Here is a 25617-nt window from a genome sequence, read left to right as displayed (position 1 = left end):
GGGAAGGCATAAATATGATATTGACTGGTGACTTTTGAAGCAAAGCTGAAAGGCAAAATTATGCAAACCCAAAAGCCAAATCAACAATTCAACCTAAAATTTTTCCCATTTTCAATCTATTAGGAAATTATCCAGTACCACCCCTAAAATTGAAAATAACTTGGACTGACCCCCAAAATTGAAAATAATGTCTAGTAGACCACTCACTTTCTCATAATTATATCTAAAAAACCCATGCCGTTAGGTCTAAGGCGTTAAGTGATGATGTCATCAGTCATTTTTTCGCTAAATGGCCAATCTACCCTTATGGGTATGTTAAGTTACTATAATGACCTTCGATTACAATCTGCTCCGACTACCTCTGTTCTGTATACCTGCAAAGAAGAAAGGAAGCGGAAGAGGATATAGGAGGCGACCTAGATGAGAACAAGGGTTTATTCTCTACCTTCACCTCCCTCCATGTTTGTGGTTCTACTTCTTCTCTTCTTATTGTCTCTCTTATACGTTGCTCAATCAGATGATCTTGACATCAAATTCAAAGCTGCGTTTCGGAGATCAGACACCATTATTTTCGATTCATGGACACTAGATAATCAACCTTGCAATTTCACCAGAATTTCCTATAATTTGGAAGGTTCAGTAACAAGTATTGAACTGGGTAACAGAAAATCTGGTCAGTTTTATCCCCTTAAACTCCCTCTGTTAGCTTCCGTACTTGCAGAAATTGGATCTTGGATCGAATTTCTTGTACGGTACCATCACAGAAGCTTTGAGGAATTGCAGTTACTTGCGGTACTTAGATCTAGGGTATAATTCCTTCTCCTGTACTACAATCCCTGATTTATCCACTCTAACCCAATTAGAACTGCTGAGCTTGAATTCCAGTGGGATTTCCGGTCCTTTCCCATGGAGTTCACTGACAAACATGAAAAATCTCGCCTTTCTGAGTCTCGGTGACAATTTCTTCGACAATGCTCCATTCCCGCTGGAGGTTTTGAAGCTCCAAAAGCTGTTCTGGCTGTACCTCTCCAATTGCAGCCTCGAAGGAACTATTCCCAAAGGCATCGGAAATCTCTTTGGACTCATCGACCTAGAACTCGCTGATAACAATCTATCCAGCGAGATCCCAGCTGATGTCGTGAAGCTTACGAATTTGTGGCAGCTTGAGCTCTACTACAATCAACTGACGGGAAAAATCCCACCTGAATTTGGGAACGTTAGTGCTGGTCTCACTTATTTCGACGCCTCCGATTACAATTTGCGCTTCACTGATACAACTCTCACTCTTGGACGATAGGGTTTCAAAATCACACCTCCTGAGTTCGCTCTGCGTCACAAGTAGCCAACGAGGTAAATTGAGGTAATAACTTCAATAATTTTCTTCCTTTCAGAAGGAGAAAGATGGGGTTCTTCTCTGTCGGGGTCTCAAATGAAGATTTGGTGCCAAGCTATCCACCGCAGCTTCTGTCTGCTGCTGTTAGTGTTATAATCACCCAGCTAGGGTCGCAGCTGAACTAACGGTGATAATATGTAAGTGTTTGCAAGGGTAAAAATGAGTTCTTTTTAGAGCCTTAAGTATAAAGCTAAAAATGTCATTTCTCACTTTTAGTTAACGGTGTTACAAATTAGGGGTGCGGTGGATATTATTTTCATTTTTAGGGTCACTCCAAGTTATTTTCAATTTTAGGGGTGATCCTAGATAATTTCCCCAATCTATTTTAACTTTAAAATAAGTCAAATGTCAAATTACTATTCACCCAAACAAAAAGAAAAAAAAAATGTCAAATTACTGAACAGGAAAGAAATCTGACTCTCATAAATCATCTTCTCATGAGCCATTTTTGAAAGCATTCGAAATCCACAAGGATGGACCAAATATCGGTATTTTCATGAAAACCCAGTTGCATGCACATAATGAAGAGACGAAAAAGATGATTCTTAAGTTCTAAAATTTCAGTTAATCAAACTCAAGATGCTAAATCCTTGAACGAGGACATGAGCCTCTGTCATTTAACCAATCTCCACTAGAATAATAAACCAAGAATTAACTCCAAAATTCGAATTTGGAATGTAAAAAAGGAGTAAACCAAAAAAACCATAGGGGGAGGGGAGGGGGTGAGGAAAAGAAGTAACATTGGGCACGAACCTGTTGAAGTAAAGCTGAAGCAGGAAAGGAGAAACAGAAGCAAAATGGGAAAGCTGGTGAGGTTGGAGATGGATCTAATCCCGGATGAGAAGGGAAACCCCATCACTGCTACAGGCTTACTCCCTGATTCTGCTGCTTTTCTTCTGCGTGAGCCCAAGAACTGCAACAAGATGGAAGGAAGAAAAAGAGGAGACGGAGTGAAAGTCTAGAGAAGAGGTGAAAGTGTGGCAGCTAGCTGGCTTCTTCTCACATGGCAGGTGAGCTTAGTATCCAACTAAGCTTTAAGCCATTAATTTAGCATTTTTTTCTGACACTTCAGCACCGTATGCGAGGAGCACGGGGACATTTCCAAAGCGAAATAAGCGAGTGACACATGGACAAAGTACCGGCCTTTTCTTTTTTCTCAATTTTTTTTTTTTTTTTATATTTATGGGTTGGTTCAGGAACCGATGGTCCGGTACTGAATAGCATGGTTCAAGATATTGGATCGGATAAAAAATGAAAATTTTATCCCATCCTACGGAGGAGGGTTCGTCCAGCTATTAAGTATGTGCTTATTACCAAATAAGGTCTAACCAATCAATAAAACGAATTTTCACTATGCCGATCTAAAGATCGAGCATTGGAAAAAATAAGGGAAAAAGAAATCCAATTAGTTTGGCACAAGAAATGCCAACACTATATAAGGTGTAAAATGACACTGCTACCCCCTTGAAGTCCGCTGAATATGTTTTCATGCAACCTCTCATTGGTCTATTGGTCTGGTGTTTTCTACACCAAACTGATAGGGTTCTCTCGCCTAAAAAATATAATTTCAAAACTCAATTCAATGGCAAAGACCCTAAAGAGCACATAATAAATTAGGGAGGTCACTTCTCATTAAAAAGAAAAATTGGCAAGTCCCTTGAAGGATGAGCTTCTAGCTTAGCGGAAGGCAATTGGACTCTAGCGTAAGTCCAAGGAAGGTCGTTGTTCAACTCTCGTACCCCCCTCCTCTCTCCCACTTTCTTATAAAATGGTAGTAGTTAGTAGTTAGTAATAACAATTAAGTGTGGTGGGCTCCTTGCTAGCTCCTCAGGGGTCTTTTTCTGTCCTACTATGGGTCCTTGTCTAGCCCAGTGTGGATCTTGCACACAAAAAACTACGATATATATAATATTTTTTTAATTTATTTTTTAGTAAATCATTTACTTTCTTTTATGTAATATATTAAATAAAAACATTTTTTTTTTTGTAGCAAGAAATTCATTCAGAAAAAACTATGGACTGCAAAGCAGATAAGGGCATAAAAGACACAAGGCTTGGGTACAAATTCCTAAGAGCAAGGAATGGAATATGACATTTGTATTGCCATAGAAAGCGGTCTTCCAAGCTAGGTTATAGACAAAGCCAAATGATTTCCTAACAAACTTGCTATAGATATAGAGATAATCGGCTACAAATTCCTCCATCATATGAGTAAGAGGAAGAGCCAAAATGGGCAGTTGACAGTAATATGCCAGATACAAAGTATCACAGTATGCATGCAGCACCACCCAGTGAAGGGGTTGGATAAAGACAAAAGCAACCCCAAGAAACAGACTGCAACCACAGCGAACACAGCCTACAAAGTAGACATTGGGAAAAGAAAAAGCAACAAAGGAAAATTCCTTGCTCCACTCCAAGTCGAACGTCACCCACGAAGGTTATGACGCAAAGTCATGCTTGGCATGGGGGACACTCAGTTGTCGGCCAGATGCAGAAAGCGTCTAGAAATGTACCATGTTAAAGAAGAGATCGTACATGCAGGGAGTCTATATGTCCAACTCAACCGGCATCACCTCCCATAAGGTTCGAGGGTGATGAGCCCCAGAGGGAATCTCTTCGGCGCAACACCACGCACCGACTCCATCTACAATCAACACATCCAAGTGGGTCTCCCTCATCGGGAACTCCTTTGCATTGGTGTCTCCTGATCAAGCTAGGCTAACGCATCATCGACATTGAGTTCTTGCACTAGGCCAGAGCAAGAAGATCAAGTTTCGCTATAAGAACCAGCTCCCAGGCGAAAACCAAACGCACATGAAGATCTAGTACGACCCCTTCATAGTGCCTCCTCGGGGAAAGAAGCGGAGGGGAGTTTCGGGAAGAAAGCCCCCGTTCAGTCCTACACTATAGTAGGGTATCTTTTCCCTATCTAAGCTATATCAACATAGCCAACTAGAAAACTCATCCGCTTGTCAATTCTAGGTGTAATACTTATCTGTAAATGATTGGTGTCAGAATTTTTTACTGATCAAATGTGCTCATTTTCATCCATGTAAGAATTAGGAATTCCTCTTCCGCACATTGTTAACTGAAGACGATAGGCAACGAGTATAGAAACGGAGATCATGTAGCACAACTTGTCTGGCCGCAGTTGCGTTGTTGCATAGGGGGGAGAGGTGGGTGAGTAGCACCTACGCCTTCATGCACTCTATGAGCTTCATTTGCACCCTTGCAATATGAAGCGGAAGATAGGTGGAATAGGATCGCCTGATGGAGCCGAAGAATCCAGAGGTGGGACTAGGGATGGGGATAGGAGGGAAACAGATCTATTGTAGATTTGAAGGGTGTTTCAGATTTGGGAGAGGAAATGAAAGGTTGAAAGTATTCAAGGTAATTAGTGAGGAGGTTCAAGGCCAAAGCCCTCTCTGCCTGGACTTCTTCTTCCCCTTCATCAGAATCATCCCCATCATTGATGGACAAGCAAGAACCATGGCGTAAAAAGAAGAAAAAGACGCAAGGTGCAAAAGAAGAAGAAAGATGAAAGGATAAACGTGTTGGTATTGCTTATTAGGGTATAAAAGGATTGAGAGAGGGGTTGCTATCTGGTCTCATGGTTCCTACATCAATGTGAGGGCCAATAATAATGCAGGCATAAGCACCACCGTAGGGGGCGAGGTGATATCATTTCACCATCCATTGAGTCTGGGCATAGCGATGCACGAATGGGTAACATTATTATTATTATTATTATTATTATTATTATTTACTTAAAAAGAAAATTTAATTAAATAAAACATCAAGGACATTAATGTTGTCATTACATCTTGATAAGGATTTCTTGCTTTGCATAGCCTTGTGAATTATGTTGGTAAAAAAAACAACCACTTCATTAGTGGGCCTGAAGGACTCAGATCCTCTTGTGTTATTTTAGGTGTAGAAAATGACACGTGGCAAAGGACAGGTGGACGGTGCAGATTAAGTGAGAGAAGGATGTACCATTAAAATCGGATTTAATTAGGAAACAGATTCTAGGTTCAACACAAACCCGGTTTGGTTCTCTCTCCCTCTTAAACCTCTTCTTCGTCATTTCTTCTCTCCCATTTCATTGTTACTCTTCAACCTGCGATTTCTCTCTCTTGATCTTGGATCTGAGTTTCTCTGTTACAACAACAAATGCCCGAAGCTGGGGGAAAACAATTTTGGTCTCTCGTCTTCAGTCTCTATAACTTCTAATAAATCAGAGCTAAAATCGGTGAGGGATTCATGGAACCAGGCGAGATTGGACCTGAATCGCTTGTTTCGATGATAGACCAAGTTCAGCTTTTGCTTCACTGACAAGTAATGAATCAAATTGTCAAGACCAAAAGCCAAACGAATCATCTCCCAGTCCCCATGGTCTTCCAGTAAAAGATACCCAATAATCTTTGAAACATTTTCTGGTTCTAACTTCTGGATTCTGTTGAAGCCAACCCGAGCCTCTGCAAGTCAATCCAGTACAAAAGAAAAATAAGTGAGTACCATAGAAAAATAACAAAGTAATTCCACTAAAACAATTAGTTCTAAAGGAGAAAAGCCCAAAAGTTTTACGAATCTTGTAAAAGGAGTGGAACAACAGTTCAACAATCAAAACCCTATATTTAGATTTAAAAAAGAACAAAAAAAATCCCTGTGTCCGAAAGAGAAAACACTCGATACCCAGAAAACCAAAAATAATTCTAGGGAAACAAAACCCTTTCCACATCGGTTTGATGTGGGTTTTTGTCAAACCGGTTTCAGTGTTGGTTTTTTCAGTTAAAATCGGTTTCTTATCGGTCATCTTCTCTCTCCTCATCTTAGTCGTACACATCAATCATATCATGTATCAATTTCTGCACCTAAAATAACATGATAAAGTGTAGAAAAAGTATTATAGACATCAAGAGAAAAGAATCGATGCCCCAAAGCCAGAGGTGATTGTTTCATCAAAAACATAAAGGTAGGATTGTTTTTCCCAAAAGAATTTTAGAGATAGAGAGGAGGAGAGTTGAGTGATGACAACCATTAACCATTTCCAATTAGAGAATTAAGAGTACTTTGAAGTTTTATAAGAGAGTGGCACTGGCGTCTGATGCCGTCAAATAGTTCCTTTGCGCAATGGGGCCTTTTCCACCTTTTTCTTATTATTTCATGGAGGATGAAGTGAAGAATTGTCTTCTTTTTTTTTTTTTTTTCGCGTGCAAAGTGAAGCACTGTCCGCGGAAGGGAAAGATCATATTCTTTCACCTTTATGGAGTACGGACAGTACATTGAGCGTGGGCTAGTGGCCAAATAAATGCGGATCCTCATTAACCTGCTTTTTTGTTGTTTCTTAAATGATAGAACCCATCACGTAAGTGACTTGATTATTAACTTAAGATTGAGTCTATAAAGATCATAGAAAATAATATAAATAATACATTCACGTGTACAAATGATAAAAATGCTAACACGTGTGCTGTCTCTTTCTCCACATATAATGTAAATAAATGTTTCTGCCAAAAAAATAAATAAATAAATGTCGTTACTAAAAAAAAGAAAATGTAACTAATAGTACTTTACTATTAAATCAATAGTTATTGAAATAAGCTTTATTATTTATTTATTTGATTGGAGATCGGGCTCCTCTCTAATTACCGCACCTTCCATTGCCCCTTCAACGACCATTCAAGGATCGGGAGGGTGCTTGATCACACATCCCAACACATACCAACACCTAGAGATGTATGCCTAAACCTTCCCAGCCCTTGGAGTGGTCGTTGGTGTTACAGAGGATCCCAATCCGGGGAAGGGGATAACATGGGTTTTGAAAACACAAAAAGCCAAAGAGAACAAAAGGGAGGGACCTCGGATAAAACCAAATATAGCTTGTAAAATGACTATACAACAAAAGCCTGGGGAATAAACTCTCTAATTGGAAGTCCAATTTACTCTCCTTTGCTGGACGTACTGTTCTAGTACAATCCACCCTTGCACTCATCATTTCCTATTTGATGTCCTCCTTCCTACTACCAAAACGTATTTGGACCAAATTAGACTCCATTTACGCAAGATTCTGGAATAGGGAACATCAAGACGAGAAAATTACATCTGATTGGATGGCAGAAAATCTATAAACCTAAATCTCTTGGGGGATTCATGGGGATTAAATCCTCAGAATTACAAAATATGTCACTCATTTTGAAGCTCGGCTGGAGACTTATGACTAAACCTGAGGCTCTATGGGCTCGGGTTCTAACTGCAAAACACTTCTCATCAAGGTCTATTTCCCCCCCCCCCACCTCAACTAGGAAAAAAAAGGTTCTTGGCCTTGGAATAGTATTGCTAGTGTTCTACCAACTCTATCTTGGTGGACACGTCGAATCATTTTGAATGGTCAACATACGGACATTGGGTGGGACCCTTGGATACACTCAGTCCTTATGTCAATCTGTGAATCCAATATTTCCATACCCACCCCATTGGAGAACAAAAAGGTATGTGATCTTCACTACAAGAAATACTATTTTTGGTGAAAGAAAAAAATGTCACCAAAAACCACATTTCCGTCCCCATACTATAACCGATGGAACATATATCTGTCGCCATTCTGTCGCTAAAACGTCCGTCGTGCATGTTAGCAACGGAAAAATTGCTTCTGTCGAGCAACTATATTACGCGACGGTTGCAAAATATTCATCGTTAATGCATTTATATAAGGCGACAGTATAATTTCCGTTGCTAATATACACAATTAAGCGATATTGTAATTATCCTGTCGCTATTACTTTATCTTAGGCGGCAATGTAATTATCCCGTCACTATTATTTTATCTTAGGCGAAAGTTTTTACCCATCGTTAATGTATTTATATACAGCATCAATATATTTTTTCATCATTAGTAATAGTATCTTAGGCGACAAATTTTGTAACTTCTGTCGCCAAAAACTAATTTTTTGTATAACAACAATTGTTTTAAATGTCATTATTTTTTTTTACCTGTAATTACATTCATATATTGCTCATTTCACAAAAAACGCATCCATCTAGAATTTAATACTTTTTTTTTACCTGTAGTTACATTCATGCATTGCTCATTTCATAAAAAACACATCCATCTAGAATTCAATACCTTCATGTAAATGAAAAAGTGTACTATAATATTCAAAAAATTCATCGTCTTTCATCATACTTTCAATAGGTCAATACATATACTTCATTCAATTGTTCACCACTTCGATTCACCAATACAGACCAAAATAAAAGGAAAAAAAAAAAAACTACATTGTTGTTGTTGTCCACATTGCTAAAGAAACATAATCTACGACAAGTTATTCCAATTTCATCTTTTGCAATTCCACCTCTTAATTAGCTGAAACTTTGAAACTTCTACTGAACTTCATTGCACCTGATAGAAATAAATAAGAACAAAAATGAAAATCCTCTTAGCTTCATTTGTACTTGAAAAACTAATTTAAAAAGGGAAGACTCAATAGTGATTCTTAGTCTCTGTATGTCACACCCCAACTCCAATGGGCCCAACTTACCATTAAGAATACCAGCGGTGTATCTACCAGGATCTCTGATAGCAGTACCTTAACATTTCATGATCTCACATCATAACCAATCAAAAGCAGTGGAATCAGAGTATAATAGTGAAATCATCAGATATAAATGGAGAAATTGTCTAATGATAAACATAATATCGTTAACCAAGTTATTCTGTTTACAATCCTTCAAAACTTACATATATCAAGTTTATAACATAATATTCACAGACATATATCAACATAATCAAAAATATACCAAACACCTCATGACGCCGTGTATGCACAAAAGTCACAAGCGCAGTCCTAGCCGTGCTCCTCCACTTCCAGCATCCACCAATCGCTCACTCCGTACTCAAGTCAAGAGGAAAAAGAGTTACTAGCCACAGGCATGATCGTACCTGCATCATCATCTAAAAAGTGTGTATATGTGGGGTGAGCTTTCCAACTCACTCAATGAGGGGTGGGGTCAAGCACATCTAAGAAAGTCAATAGCAGTAATAATTTATGATGCATGATTGCAAAAATTAAACACATAATCCATGATGCTCGTGATGCAGTTCATTTATTTATTATCTACCTAACAATACAAACTAAGTCTGGTAAATGCTACTACGACGCATTAGGCTGTATCCTTCGTCTTGGAACCGCCATCAACTACGCAAGGATACAAATCCTAGTCGTGAATAGAAGTCTGTCGGTCCCTGTATGCATCCATGGGTCACCCAGCAAACCCCTGATAACCCTCTCATGGCAGTCATGGCACCGGTACATCATCGGCCACGCCGGATAGGTTCCCGCCTTCGACAATAACTACATCATACCGCAAGTGTGGCATTCTGAAAATGCACATCGAACATACTACAATGGGTTATCCAATACCTCAACCCCTATTGGCAAGGGTTCTTAGCATAGAGAGTGATATCTAACCATTTATATGCTACATGCCTTCATAGTGATATAGTTAGTATGAATTACACAATACCGACAAGACTTTGGCTGTAAAGTGTAATCCATCTCAAAATACAGTCTCGGGTTCACGATACCAGCAAGACCTTAGCCACAAAGTGAAACCCGAGACCTTTTACCTAATCTAGCATACATATCACAGTTGAGTATAGACTACGCGACACCAGTACCAATCATTGGCCACGAAGCTCATCCATTTCCAAATGCAGTCCCAGGGTACACGATACCAGTGAGACCTTGGCCACAAAGTGTAACTCGCAACTATAACTAACTCTAATGCACATAATCAATGCATAAATGCAATATACATACGGCAATCACGGCACCGGTACCACCTTGGCCATGTCGGATTCCGTCTCACACACACATAACCAAACACACGATGATCAAAATATCAGTACCACCTCAGCCACACCGGATCCTGTCATACATCTCCATTCAATTCATATCATAATCGTAAAATGACAAATATAACATATGACTTGTCATCATCGTATTTGAGCATTCACAATTTAAACATGTAATTCTAAGCATGTGAGAAATTTAATAATAATGAAAATTTCAAAAATAAACACAGTCCATCCCTCACCTGGTTTACGATCGGGTGTGTTCGGGTTCAAGTAAGGCCACCGATAGATCAAATCAATTTCAGCTTTGGGGGCACGTGCCCGTCACTGTCCTAGACACAAAGGGAATCGTACATCAGTACATGTTGGGAACATTGGGAGGGGGCCACACAGGTCACCCCAAAAGGGTACAGACACTGTCCCCAAGTGACAGTATTGTCATTAGAAACACCCACCGAAAATAGGGCATTTCCACCGAAAATATCAGTCCTATTTTCAGTGGAGAAGATAGAGAGCACTTAAGGCTCATTTGTCCACCGGAAACAACCCACCGGAAATAGCTATAGTGTTTCCTATGCCATATTTCCAGTGGTAATACAGAAAGGTCCAACTCGAATTGGGGCTTTTCGACTTAGGTCTAATCGTCGAGATTTGTTCTGTGGTGTTTGTAGGGGATGTTCCTAGCGTCATTCGAAGCTAAGAAAATCCCAATTCCACCTAGCCTTTTGGGAGATACGTTGATCAAATGATCAAAATCCTAGTTCGTCTTTTGGCAACAAATGTTGCCAGAGCTCTCCGGGCTTGGTTCGAACTCGACAACAACACCAGGAGGGTAGAACACGCAATGGTTTGTACTCTAAGATTCCATCCATACCTAGCTTTGTCTAGGTCGAAATGAAGAGAGAGAAAGGTGGAAGTGACTGTATTTACCTCTGACAATGATTCCAGCAACTTGGTGGCAGTCGGCACTAAGGTAAGCCTCCAACCTTCTTCTTCTTCCTTCCTCTCCTCTTTCTCTCCTTTCCCACGTTGAGCACAAGAGAAATAAGGAAATGAATCCTCATCTCCCGACTTATAACTTAAGTGGACCTTAGGGTCTGTTTAGGTTGGATCCCTTTTGGACCAATCGGGTTAAAATGAATTTCGAGGCACGAGGACCAGACCATTTAGGTCTGTAAAGTGCTCACGTCATGAGGAAGATGTGGAGGATGATTTGGGATCATCCAGAACCATTTACAATGCGAGTGATGGGAACCACAGGCATCGAAACCCCGACAGCAGCCTGTCAACCCATTGAAAATAGGCATAAGATCTAGGCCCAGGATGCTTCTGGTGGCATATTTTTGGTGGTCAAGATAGCTTGTTGTCGTGACAGCTGCTGTCCCATGGCTGGTCTTGTACGGGTGGTTTCCCCCGGACATGCTAAAGTCCATTCGGTGATTTTTTATGCGTATCGAAATTCAAGTGTGGGGAGTTGGGTCACTTATCGTTTGGAATCAGAAGGCATGAATCCCCTCCAGTTAGATAGGCACACAATACACGACCATGTGGGGTCATCTCTACCCTTTCGACAATGTGTAGTCACGAGCCAAAACCCGATTGTACTTTTGATCTCCAATCCGAGGCCTGTCATAATAGTTCAAATTAGAGCGGATTAGGGCACGGGTGTAACACTATAGATAGCCAAGGCCCACACATTTATCTTTTTGTCTCTTTTTTATTTAGTTATACATAACTGGATCTTCAATATATATCTTTTTGAAATATTATCAATAATATTAAACATATTCAAAGAGAACGATGAGTAGATAACATTGATACCAAACTTAATTGCTACATGATGATTTTGTAATAGCCTAATAATTCAAATATCATAAAATGAATTTCACATCATAAATAATGAAATGATGATATAAACCAATAATTCATTTGTTAAAAATATACCTATCATTTTGAAGATTATGTCATTCTCATGAAATTCGTAAATGAGAGCATCTGGGACTGCATTTCAGCCATCTTTGCATCCAGTTCATAAATTTTATCTCCTTGTTGAAAATCATCTCATTACACTTAGAGATTTTCTCTCTTTGCTGAGAAATCTTCTCTTTCAAATGAGAATTCAATACTCCCAGCTCTTCAAATTGTTGGGCACTTGGCTTGGCACACATTGCCTCTTTACCATACATCAGTTTTGGGGTTACTCTAAAAACCCATATGCGCACATACCCAAATGAATCCAATCCAAATACTTTCTCCAATGTTTTCTCATGACAATCCCTATCTTATTGATTTTCTTCACTTTTCTTTGCAAGCTCTTCTTCATATTCTTTCTGCATTAGACATTGAATAAGAAAATTTTAACGAAATATATCAATTTTGATTATATCAAATTAAGTAAAACAAAACACCAACAACTTAAAAGTAGATAATTTAATATGCAAACCATTTTCTTTCTCGACTCATCATCAATATAATCTTCAGTCTTCTTGGATTTATGTGTTTCATCGAACATCTCAATACGAGTAAGAGACAAACATTCTGAGTGCTCATTTTTCTTAAAATAATAATAAAAAAAAAATGTATATCCAACAAAGTTATAAAAATTAGGGACCAAAAGTAAGCAAACCTCAATGAAACGAACAAAAATATGAAACAAATAATTTACCTTCCTCTCATGTATTACTGTATAAGAAGTACTCCCTGCTGTATGACACATTAATTGTTTTCACTTATTAGTTTTATTTCGATAAGCCATGTCCTACAATGAATATTGTAATCGATCAAAATCATGCTACCCTCATAAATGTAACACAAACTAATTAAATTACATTCAATTCCATAAAAAAAAGTACTCTTACCAAGTTTTTTTTGTCAGCCCAAATTTTGAACATTGCATCCCATTGGTCTTCTGTCATACATTCAAGATCAATGTTTGCCTTACAATATGGATCTATGTCAGATTTGGTGTAATGTAATGCTTTCATATTGGATTTGTGATCCCTCCACTGAATAGCCATTTTGTCAATGGTCCAATCCTTGGTACGACCACCTGGGATGTTAAATTTCTCCTGTAAGAAAAAATGAAGATACTAGTTATCATATCATTACAATACTCTAATTAAACTTTGTTGTGTATTCTATACAATATTATATTCTTATAGAGATGATACTGTTACTTTGGTCCATGCATCTTCCTTTTTTTCCCATGGCACTTGCTTCCAATCAGTATATATTAATGGCAACAGTAAGTTATTCTTTACCAATGTCCCAATCCAAGAATTTAATTTAGAAGTGGTTTTTGGATAATTTGGTGGCCATATTGATATACTATGACCTTTATCTTCTGTCCCTCAGGCAAGTTCACAATAGATAAGAGCTTTGTCTTTCCCCTTTGTTCTATACGTCTACGAAGTGTAAAAAATTTAATATAAGAACAAAATAATCGTTAAGAATAGTTAATAATATTGGACATAAAGTATATAATAATAACAGTGTAATATCCCGCTTCTTAATCCCGGTCTGATTTCACGGTTGAACCGGTTTAACCATGCAGGAACCGAGCCAGAGGATGTTAGAGCGGGTTCCTTATGGGCTATGATGGCACGGGTGACCCTAAACACCGGCTGGCCCGACAAGTCCGAGTCAGTGCCAGAAGAGACGGGAGTGCCCAAACCGTGTACGTGCACCTACCATAAGGCTATGTATGGATAAAACAAGTATTATATCTGTATTTTAAGATATATACGTATGCTACAATGTATGCCTGAGGTGGGGTTTGAGCCGAGGTCCGAGCCCGGTCAAAATCCCAAGTTTTGACTCTCGGGTGAGTATGACAGGTGGGTACACCCACCCACCTGAGTGACCCATCAAACACTATTCACTTAAGTAGGAATAGTATATAAAGCTTTATAATTTCTTTTCTTTCCATTTATTACCCTCGTACGTTTGGTGAGAAAAGTAAAGAGGAGAGAGAAAAGAAAGGGAAGAAGAAAGGAAGAGGAAGGAAAGGAAGGATTTCAGTGGCGCCGAAGCTCGATCTTGCCATTCCGGTGCCGGGAGAGTAATCTTCAACTCGAGATCTACAGTTGGAGGTAAGAAAAGTTGGGTTTTGTGAACATTAACCATACCCACGCTTTAAACCCTTGATTCGAGTATGGTTTCTTAAGATCTTGTAACCACCCTTTGAAATGATGAATCTAAGGTTTTATAGATGATTTATGTGTTGATCTTGAAGGATTTGAAGAGATATTGACAAGGTAGAAGGAGCATTGTGAGTTGGAAGTGATTTGGAGGGTTTGAAGTCATTCTTGAGCAAAGAAGGTAAGATGGTTCCCCTCACTTGAATCTAACTTAAATATAAGCTAGAACCATCCTATAGGACTCTAAAGGTGTGAAGAATGGGTTGAGAAAAGCCCTATTTGGGTCCCCAAGGAATGGAGGAAGTTGAGAAGAAACTGGGGTTTTTCCGCCAAAACCGGCGGGTACAACCGGCGGGTCCCTACCCGCCTGAGAGCACCCACCTGAGAGGGCAGGGGGTCCCTGGCCAAACCGGCGGGTAGGACCGGCGGGTCCTACCGGCGGGTCCATACCCGCCGGTCCAAACCGGCGGGTAGGACCGGTGGGTAGACAGCCCACCTGTCTGACCCACCTGAGTGGCCCCGAAGGTGATCCGTAGGTCCGATCGAGCCCAAATCGGACGTGTGACCTTCTTTCGACGTTCTAAACACGATTTTGACATCGGATTTCATTAATTTTGATTCTAAAATGGTGAAGTACTAACCCCGCTCAATTATGTTAGGTTCACCAAATCCTACCCGATTCACTCCGGATCTCACCCGTACCGAACGGGAATCCTTGTACGCTACAGGTAAGTGGAGAGAGGACGTTTGGCCTTGTTTCAAGGCATTTGTTTGGCATTCATATAACTATATCTAATCTAGTCATGTCATCATGAATGTGCTATATAGATTAGTCATTCCACTCATTGATGCGCATATATGTTATGTTTACTTTTCAAATGCAAATTAAATGAGATGTTATATGTTGAATGTGGACATCATGTTGCATAATGCATTGATAGACTAGATGCCGTGGTCGGCTTGGAAACGAATGCATTGGTGGCCCGTGGTATGGGACACGGAGGCACTATGCAGTCGTACTACATATAGGAGCATGCGGTATTAGGATTTTCACCATCCTGTGCTACGACCCTTCCCAACAGGGGTTGAGGTGTTGGGTTGCCATTTGGGGGGAAGCAGGGGTCGCGGTTGTCGGACACTGTGGCGGTTAGGCATTACGCCCGGTGAGTCATGTAGGACAGCCGGCAACCCCGGTGGTATTTCAAGAGGGCCAATCGTACTGCTTTTAAATTGCTGGAGTCAGCACTGTCATTTAATTTATTTACATTTCTGTTGAGAGCCGGTGGACGTCATTGTCTTTATTTTTCCGAGTACTCACGGTGGGCCTTCTCCAACAGCCCTATGGGCGTATCGCGGGAGGGAGTTCGCGGCTCGTACCCGGAGTATACGCGCACTGTGGTTGTAGTAGCACTAAAACCAAAGACTTAGTAATGTTGATTAGGTGTATGTGATTTAAAATGACTTGCATGGCATGTAGTGCATATGATGTGTTGTGATGTGTGGACTGTTGTGTGTGGTCCACCTCTCTACTTACTGAGCTAGTGAGCTCATTCCACGTGTACACCCCTTTTTAGATGATTTTGCAGGTCATGCATCTGAGAAGCATGGGGTGGGTCCCACAGTCGAGTTCCCTGAGGAGGATTGGTGGACCCCTGAGGAGTTTGAGCACGGCGTAGACTGCGCGTGTGAGAGCTGTGCTGCGGGACAGCGGTTCTGAGGCCGAGCTGAGCTCCAGCCTTGATACCGAGCCGAGCTGTGTACTCTGATGATTTGATGATTTCCTGTATATATTTGATATTTGAACTTCATTCTTTTTGTGTATATATCATGCCTACGGGCCCAAATGTATATAATTATTGTATCACCATTTGGGTATCAAGTATATGGGAATTATTTACAGGTAAAACTTAGTCTTCCGCTGATCTGATGAATTGATGTTAGTGTGTGTATGCTGTGGTGGAATACAGTATCTGATGATCCTGGCAGGTTTGGGTTAACCGGTGTTAACTCGGTCACCGCTCCGGTTCAGGGCGAGCGGGGTGTGACAAACGGTGGTATCAGAGCGTGATGCTCTGCTCTACTCACAGCATACCATTAGAATCCCGTAGACTCTATAATAGGAAAATGGGGTTGGGCTAATATAAAAGCTTTGAAGATTTAAAGGTCAAAGAAAGAAAGTATAAAAAGTGGAGTTATATTATAAGTTGCATTCATGGCATGCGTGAGTGTAGATAAAAAGGTAATTAGATTGGAACTATAACCTATAAAGTACTATTTCGACGAAATTTCGGCAGCATAACGGCGTAAAGTGGGATTTCCAAAAAATTTACACAAAACCTGATAAACAACAGATAATAATATAACCAAGGGCACAGGTAGAAAAATCACATCACCACAAAACCACACAGGTACTCCACATAGGAAAACACCACAACAATCCATTATCCAAAGATATTTCATTCCATAAATGAAATCAAGTTACATTGCAATTACAAGGAATGAGAATAAAGAAAGGTACAATGTCTACAAAAAGAGAAAAATGGATAAATAGCTGGGTGGGCAAGCCAAGCCCTCACTGGGCGTCGTCATCGTCGTCGATGATCACCACGTTCGCTGGAGGCCTGGAGTTAACGTCGAAGCGGTGATCGTAATAATCAAACCTCGCGTTCACCACCTGTACCTCCCTCCGAAGCCGGCCATAGTCTGCTGAGATAGCGTTGGCCCTGGTGTCCAAGTCCTGACCCAGCCTACGGAAGGAATCCTCCAAGGTGGTCTGCCTGGAGGCAATCTCGTCCAGCCGCCTCAGTATCTAGACCTGGCCATCCTGCAAGGCCCGCATGGAGGCTGTCCTGCCCTCATAGTCGTAGTCACCACTCCCAGGTGGTGGGGCTGCAGCTCTGGAAGAACTAGGACCCGGACCTCTCGACTCCTGAGGCACCTCCTCAGGGATGCTGCCGCCCATCAGATCCTCCTCCTCGCCCTGAGGAACGTAGTCCTCATCCTCCTCACTGGACTCCTCCTCCATGAGGACATCCTCTACAGGGGCAGCCCTCCTACCCCTACCTCTCTGAGCTCCCGATCTAGGAGGTGAATCCATGAGGGTATGGAGACCCATCTTCAAGAGGTTGCTCCGATCGAACCTATCAGCCGGAGTCTTCCCCTCCTCTCCGCTCAGATCCACCCCGAAGAACTCGAAGATCCTAGTGAGGATCCTGCCGTAGGGGAATCCTCCGTCCTCTGGGTGGGAAGCATGGTGCTCCATCGCTCTGAGGATGATATAGGGAAGGCACAAGTGCTCCCCGCCTCCCTCTGCGGCTGTGAAAATACAAAATGCTATGAAAGCCGCCATGAAACCTACCTGGTTCTGATGACCTCCTCTGGGGAGCAGGTTGAACTGGATCAACCGGGCGAAGAGACGGACCTCAGGGAAGAAAGATGTCTCGGACTCCGGGCGACTGCTGCTGCCGCAGATGGTCTCGTAGATGAAGTCCGGTGTCTCCATGCTCATGAACGGTCCCTGAGGCCTACTCCTGGGGGACTGTAGTATCGGTGTCCCACCGCCGATATGCCCAGGATACTGGCCAAGGTGTCTACCGTCAGCTGGATATCCACTCCCTTCACCAGGCTGCTGATAGTGAATTCCCCGTACTGATACGATACCTCCAGGTTGCAATAAAACCGACGGACGAGCTGCTCGTAGCACGGTCGGTCTACCTGAAGAATCGAGTCCCAGCCCAATGCTGAGAACCTCTCCTGAAGCCTGGCCTTGTGGAAGTCCTCGACTACCACGGTCTTTTCCATCAACACTGGCCCCTTCAGGAAGTTGGGCCAGTTGGCTGCGGCCTCTGCACTAGTGAAGTGCTCCTCATCGTAGTCTGAAGGGTCAGACTGAGCAGGTGCAGGTCTCCCTGTGCGATGAGCTGAAGTGCTGGTCTCCGCACTTTTCCGCTTAGAAGCGGTGGTCTTGCGTCGAACGCCAGAGGAAGATGGTCCTCTGCCGGTGCGTGAAGACATCCTGGCAATAAGAAAAGGAAGTTGGGTTAGTACAGCAATAAAAGACAGCAGCATTAAAGAAGGGAAACCCAAAATCCAATTTATGCAAAACGGGAACGGCGACAATCTGAGAACGATGGGAAACTTAGGATATGAAACATGGTAGATGACAACGCATAGAAACATGCCAAAACAGTAAAACGACAGCAAAGGAGAGAATGAGCATAAATAACATGGAAGGGTTCGGTTTCGATTCACCAACCCATTCATAGTGAAGTAAAAGTTTGAAACTAGGGTCTAGAACGAAATGCCACAGTAATGGGATGTCGAAATTTGCAAGAACATACCCCAAATAGGTTATGGAATTAGAAGAATACAAGTATGGGATGAAAATTTAGGAAACCAAGACAAAAATAGGAATTTTCATGGGAAATACATGGGGATTTCAAGCATAATGGATGATTCAATGAAATCTAAATCATATCTAGCATAAAACAAGCGAAATGCATTACAAAGGAGTCGTCAATTGGAGCAAAAGAGTAAGGATTGAAGAAACCCCAAATTTGGGAACCTAGGGCACCAATTTGGGGTTTTCTCCAAATAGAGAGAGATAATTCCTATACACTACAAATGAGCACAGTAGAATCATCATAAACACATGGAATGACTATACTATGGTGAAAAATAGAGAAAGAAAGTCTAGAAAGTAAATCCTATTCAAGCATTTCACCCAAATTGAAATTCTGGAAAAAGGAGAAGAAGAGGAACTTACTTGGATGAAGACGAGTTGACTCTTCACTAAAGCGCCGTGTGGATGAGTGGAATCGCGAGTAGGAGCGCCGAGTAGACTCCCAAAATCGTCCAAGAGGAAAAGGAAGAAAGAGAGGGGAGAGAGTGAGAGTGACAGACAAAACAGGGCCTTTCTGGCCCTGTTCGTGTTTTATCACGGGCAGGACCGCGGGTCAGACCGGCGGGTCCCTACCCGCCGGTGACACCCGCCGGTTTGGGGTGCTGGGACCGGCGGGTCAGACCGGGTCCCTACCCGCCGGTTCATCCCACCGGTTTGGACAGAAGGGAAAAATTTTAAAATTTTGAAAATTTTCCTTCTTGTCTTTTCCCTTCTCTTCTCCTATTATGAATTCATTGGTTTATGGTGGATATTAATCCTATGATCAATATGCTACGGTCAAGTGGGATCATTAGCATGTATGTTGTGAACTTTGCCTGTATCTTGGAATTGAGCTATGATTAATTACAGGCTATCATACACTACAACACCTCACATAATGGCATATGATTGTGTGCCTAAATCAGTCTATGGTGTTTAACCAATATGGTGTGTGATATGTTCCAGGTACAAGGATACGATGGTACGTACTAGATCCGGTAGTAATGCCCGAGGTACCTCGCGGGGTCCTCGTCGGGTCGGTCGACCACAAAATCCCAGAGGGGCCCGTTCTGTGGGGCATACCTCACCTCCACTACCTGCAGAGACCCATGGTCAGGGTGGGGCACATGGGGACCCACCTATGACTGCACTCCCGGACCCTCCACCGGTCATTACACCGGGAGATATTGCTACAATAATTCAGCAGTCCCAACAAGCTTTCCAGCAACAAATGCTTCAACAACAGCAAGCATTTATGACTGCCATCCAGCAACAGTTGGATTTTTCTCAACCGGGTCAACCTCCCCGAGTACACACTCCGCAGGACCCACCTGTAGGGTCGGGAACGGGACCACAAGTGGGTACACCTCCAATCCCACCATTCGGTATTCCTCAGCATGGGATGCCTCATCCATACTCCTACTATCCTGCCTATGCTCCTAACTTCCCAGCTACGAGTAATACGTCAAGGGTGGTAGAGTCGTTCAAGAGGAACTTACCACCGGTATTCTCTAAGGTGGGGAGTGATCCTCTAGAACCGGATCAATGGATCCAAGAATTGGAGAAGATATTTGAGGTGCTTGAGTGCACGGATGCCCAGAAGCTCATCTGTGCTGGGTTATAACTCAAGAAAGAGGCAAATTCGTGGTGGCAAGCTTCCAAGCCTATATTGATGGCTGCTCATCCAGAACCTACTTGGGAGCAGTTTAAGGAATTGTTCTTGGATAACCATTATCCGCGCAGTTTCAGAGATCGGAAGGAGACTGAGTTCATGGCCTTAACTCAAGGAGGTAAGACTGTCCTTGAGTATCAGCAACAGTTCGAAAGTTTATTCCATTTTGCCCCAAGGCATATGCGAACAGCTGAAGAGAAGGCACAAGGTTCCTAAAGGGCCTAAAAGCGTCTATTGGGTCGGTGCTGGAAGTCTTGGATTTGACCGATTATGGCCAGATTGTACAGAAGGCCAAAATAATGGAAGATAAGCAAAAGGGTGAACAGTCCCTCACTCCTGGACTGTGGAAGAGATCAAATCCATTCCCAGATGTGGGAAATTCCTCCAAAGCCTACCGTGGATCATACAGTTCTGGGCCTATGTATAGGCAGCCCTATAGGCCATCTGGCTATCCTTCTAGGCCAGCTTGGTGGCTCGGGTTCTACTTCTTTTCGCCCGAACACTAGTGTGGCACCTACAGCTTCAAGGCCACCTCGACCTCCATCTGCAGCGGGTCAAGTGCCGAGGGGCCCCGCTCCAGTTCTGACGTCTCAGATTCGTTGTTTCAACTGCCATTCCTATGGGCATTATGCGAAAGACTGTCGGGCCCGACCAGCCTTGCCCTCCAGTCAGCCCTCTGCATACCGACCTCCCTTACCTCGAGGCAGTCAACCGCAGGGAAGGATGTATGCCCTATCAGCCGAGGAAGCTGAGGCTAGTACAGAAGTTGTAGCAGGTACATTTTAAATTAAGAAGTTCATTATGATTAATATTGATGACCTGCTGAAATTATATACATTGTTATACTAGGTATTCTACCCATATTGGGCATACCAGCCTATGTTTTATTTGATTCAGGAGCTACTCATTCATTCGAATCCAAGAGGTTTGTAGGGAAGCTTGGGATGTCACCCAGGATCCTAGACCAGGGAATGATTGTTAGTATGCCTACTGGTAAAATTGCACAGTTGAAGGAAGTGTATGGACCCTGCCCGGTGGAGATTAGTGGAAAGAACTTTGATGCACAACTCATTAAATTCAATATGCAGAATTTTGATGTTATATTGGGTATGGATTGGTTGTCGGCTCATCGAGCTAACGTGATCTGTGCGGAAAGGCTGATTAAGGTGACAGATGTCGAAGGGAAAGAGTGGGTGTACCGAGCAGACACAATGAAAAGGGTGAGGAAGGTCCTCGTCTCCGCTCTCCAAGCGGTAAAGTTGCTAGAAAGTGGATGTCAGGGTTTCATAGCCTCGGTACTCGATGTTGATGCGAGAGTTACACCTCTAGAAGAAGTAAAAGTGGTTAAGGAGTTTCCCGATGTTTTCCCAGATGATCTGATGCATTTACCACCTGATAGAGAGTTGGAGTTTGCCATAGACTTGACTCCTGGAGCAGCTCCAGTATCTAAGGCTCCATATAGGATGGCACCAGCTGAATTGAAGGAGTTGCAGATGCAGTTGCAGGAACTATTGGAAAAGGGGTTTATTCGCCCAAGTGTTTCACCTTGGGGTGCCCCGGTGTTGTTTGTCAAGAAGAAGGATGGTAGTTTGCGTATGTGCATAGATTACCGGGAGTTGAATAAGCTAACCATTAAGAACCGGTATCCATTCCCACGCATTGATGATTTATTCGATCAGTTGCAAGGAGCCAGGGTATTTTCGAAGATAGACCTTTGGTCCGGCTATTATCATCTCAAGATAAAGAGTAGTGATATACCCAAAACAAAATTTAGGACTCGATACGGCCATTATGAGTTCCTAGTGTTGTCCTTTGGGCTAACCAATGCACCGGCAGCATTTATGGATCTAATGAATCGAGTATTTCAGGATGTGCTCGACAAATGGGTAATTGTTTTTATTGACGATATCTTGATCTACTCCAAGACCGAGGAGGAGCACACTCAACACTTGAGAATGGTGTTACAGAGGTTGAGAGATCAATAGTTATTTGCCAAGTACAGCAAGTGTGAATTCTGGCTTGAACAAGTTGGATTCCTGGGGCACGTAGTGTCTAAAGCTGGAATCGAAGTAGATCCTGCTAAGGTGAAAGCAGTAGTGGAATGGGAAAGCCCCAAGAATGTTATTGAAATTAGAAGCTTCTTGGATTTGGCTGGATACTACCGGCGTTTCATCGAGAATTTTGCTCGGATCTCTGCACCAATGACCAAGTTGACTAAAAAGGGTGTGAAATTCGACTGGGCAGCGGAATGTGAGAAGAGCTTCCAAGAATTGAAAGAGAAGTTGGTGACTGCCCCTGTGCTAACTATTCCTGAAGGCACAGGTGGAATGACGGTCTACACCGATGCTTCCAAAGTTGGGTTGGGTTGTATTCTCATGCAACGCGGAAAGGTAATAGCGTATGCATCCCGACAACTAAAAGAATATGAGAAGAACTACCCCACTCATGACTTGGAACTAGCGGCAGTCATTTTTGCCCTTAAAATCTGGCGACACTATTTGTATGGGGAGAAGTGTGAAATATACAGTGACCACAAGAGCCTCAAATACTTCTTCACCCAGAAGGATTTGAATATGAGACAGAGAAGATGGCTGGAACTCATGAAGGATTATGACTGCGATATTCAGTATCATCCCGGCAAGGCTAATGTAGTGGCAGATGCATTGAGTCGGAAGACACAGACTGTGTCGCTTTCATGCTTAGCAGTCAGCTCACCACTGGTGCAAGAGGCGATGCTAATGGATGAAACCCTCTTGTATGAAGGGGCAACCCTAGAGCTTGAACCTCAACCAGAAAACCTTAAATGGTTGACGGTATCCTTATCGGCTCTACAGGTGCATCCGGCAATTAGACAAGAAGTGATTGTGAAGCAACCTTTGGATCCCGAATTGCAGCGGATCAGAGTTAAGGTTCAAGACCAAACAATGAACGACCCAGATTTTACTTTAGCCAGTGATGGGGCATTGATGTTCCGAGACAGATTGTGTGTGCCTGATGATTTGGATATACAAGATAAGATAGTGAGAGAAGCACATAACTCCGAGTACTCACTTCACCCAGGAAGTACCAAAATGTACAAAGACCTCAAACAGAGTTATTGGTGGCCAAGCATGAAAGTCACCATAGCTTTGTATGTAGCAACTTGTCTTACCTGCCAGAAGGTGAAAGCTGAGAGGCATCTACCTTATGGTACCCTTCAGCCACTCCCAGTACCAGAATGGAAGCGGGAAAGGATTACAATGGACTTCGTCACTGGACTACCAGGTACACCTAAGGGAATGGATGCGATATGGGTGATTGTGGATCGGCTTACCAAGACTGCCCACTTCATTCCTATCAAGACCAAGTTCTCCATGACCAGACTAGCACAACTTTACATGGACAACATAGTGCGATTACACGGAGTGCCAGTGAGCATTGTTTCAGATAGGGACCCAAGGTTCACTTCCAGATTTTGGAAAAGTTTACAGCGTGCCTTGGGATCGCAACTGAAATTGAGTACAGCTTTTCACCCACAGACGGATGGTCAGTCGGAGAGAATCATACAAATATTAGAAGACATGCTCAGGGCATGTGCAATGGAGATGAGTGGCAGCTGGGAAGAATATATACCTCTTATGGAGTTTGCATATAATAATAGTTACCAAGCTACAATTGGGATGGCTCCATATGAAGCGTTATATGGCAGAAAGTGCAGAACTCCTTTGTATTGGAATGAGGTAGGTGAACGTCGAATGTTAGGACCTGAGATGATCCAAATGACTTGTGACAAGGTCGACGTTATTAGGGAACGGATTAAAGCAGCTCAGTCCCGTCAAAAGAGCTATGCGGACACCCGCAGGAAGGAGATTGAATTTCAGCCAGGGGAAAAAGTATTTCTCAAGATCTCTCCTACTAAAGGTTTGCAAAGGTTTCACAGAAAGGGGAAGTTGAGTCCAAGATACATGGGACCATTTGAGATCTTGTCCCGGGTTGGCTCAGTAGCCTACATGCTAGCTCTGCCACCTTCACTTGGAAATGTTCACAATGTATTCCATGTATCCATGCTGAAGAAGTACGTGCATGATCCATCTCATGTACTACCTGTGGAACCAGGGTACCTAGAGGCTGATATGACCTACACAGAACAGCCAGCTGAAATTTTGGACCGGAAGGTGAAAACCCTTCGCAACCGCTCCATTTCCTATGTAAAGGTGCGATGGGCTGATCATTCACTTGAAGAAGCATCTTGGGAGGTAGAAGAAGAAATCCGAGCCAAGTACCCTCATCTTTTTGATCAACCAGGTACGCAATTTCGAGGACGAAATTTTTCAGAAGGGGGGGGTAATGTAATATCCCGCTTCTTAAACCCGGTCTGATTTCGTGGTTGAACCGGTTTAACTATGCAAGAACCGAGCCTGAGGATATTAGAGCGGGTTCCTTATGGGCTATGATGGCACGGGTGACCTTGAACACCGGCTGGCCCGATAAGTCCAAGCCAGTGCCAGAAGAGACGGGAGTGCCCAAACCGTGTACGTGCACCTACCATAAGGCTATGTACGGATAAACAGGTATTATATCTGTATTTTAAGATATATACGTAGGCTACAATGTATGCCTGGGGTGGGGTTTGAGCCGAGGTCCGAGCCCGGTCAAAATCCTAAGTTTTGACTCTCGGGTGGGTATGACAGGTGGGTACACCCACCCACCTGTGTGACCCATCCGACACTATTCACTTAATTAGGAATAGTATATAAGACTTTATGATTTCTTTTCTTTCCATTTATTACCCTCGTACGTTTGGTGAGAAAAGTAAAGAGGAGAGAGAAAAGAAAGGGAAGAAGAAGGAAGAGGAAGAAAGGAAGGATTTCAGTGGCGCCAAAGCTAGATCTTGCCATTCCGGTGCCGGGAGAGTAATCTTCAACTCTAGATCTACAGTTGGAGGTAAGAAAAGTTGGGTTTTATGAACATTCACCATACCCGAGCTTTAAACCCTCGATTCGAGTATGATTTCTTGAGATCTTGTAAATACCCTTTGAAATGATGAATCTAAGGTTTAATAGATGATTTATGTGTTGATCTTGAAGGATTTGAAGAGATATTGACAAGGTAGAAGGAGCATTGTGAGTTGGAAGTGATTTGGAAGGTTTGAAGTCATTCTTGAGCAAAGAAGGTAAGATGGTTCCCCTCACTTGA

The 25617-nt window shown here is 42.5% G+C and overlaps 1 protein-coding gene across 1 annotated transcript in view; it reads right to left on the bottom strand.

Moving 5' to 3' along the window:
• The window catches only part of LOC122079461 (COBRA-like protein 1), a 7543-nt gene extending 5088 nt beyond the window's left edge, over nucleotides 1-2455 (bottom strand). The window contains exon 1 of the mRNA XM_042645956.1: nucleotides 2147-2455. Within this exon, the coding sequence (XP_042501890.1) occupies nucleotides 2147-2249 (103 nt within the window). The 5' untranslated portion in view covers nucleotides 2250-2455. The remainder of the gene's footprint in view (nucleotides 1-2146) is intronic.
• Between the last annotated feature and the right edge of the window lie 23162 nt (nucleotides 2456-25617).

Source organism: Macadamia integrifolia, chromosome 5 (assembly GCF_013358625.1).
Source record: "Macadamia integrifolia cultivar HAES 741 chromosome 5, SCU_Mint_v3, whole genome shotgun sequence".
NCBI lineage: Eukaryota > Viridiplantae > Streptophyta > Magnoliopsida > Proteales > Proteaceae > Macadamia > Macadamia integrifolia.
This window is presented reverse-complemented; position numbering and strand designations above follow the sequence as displayed.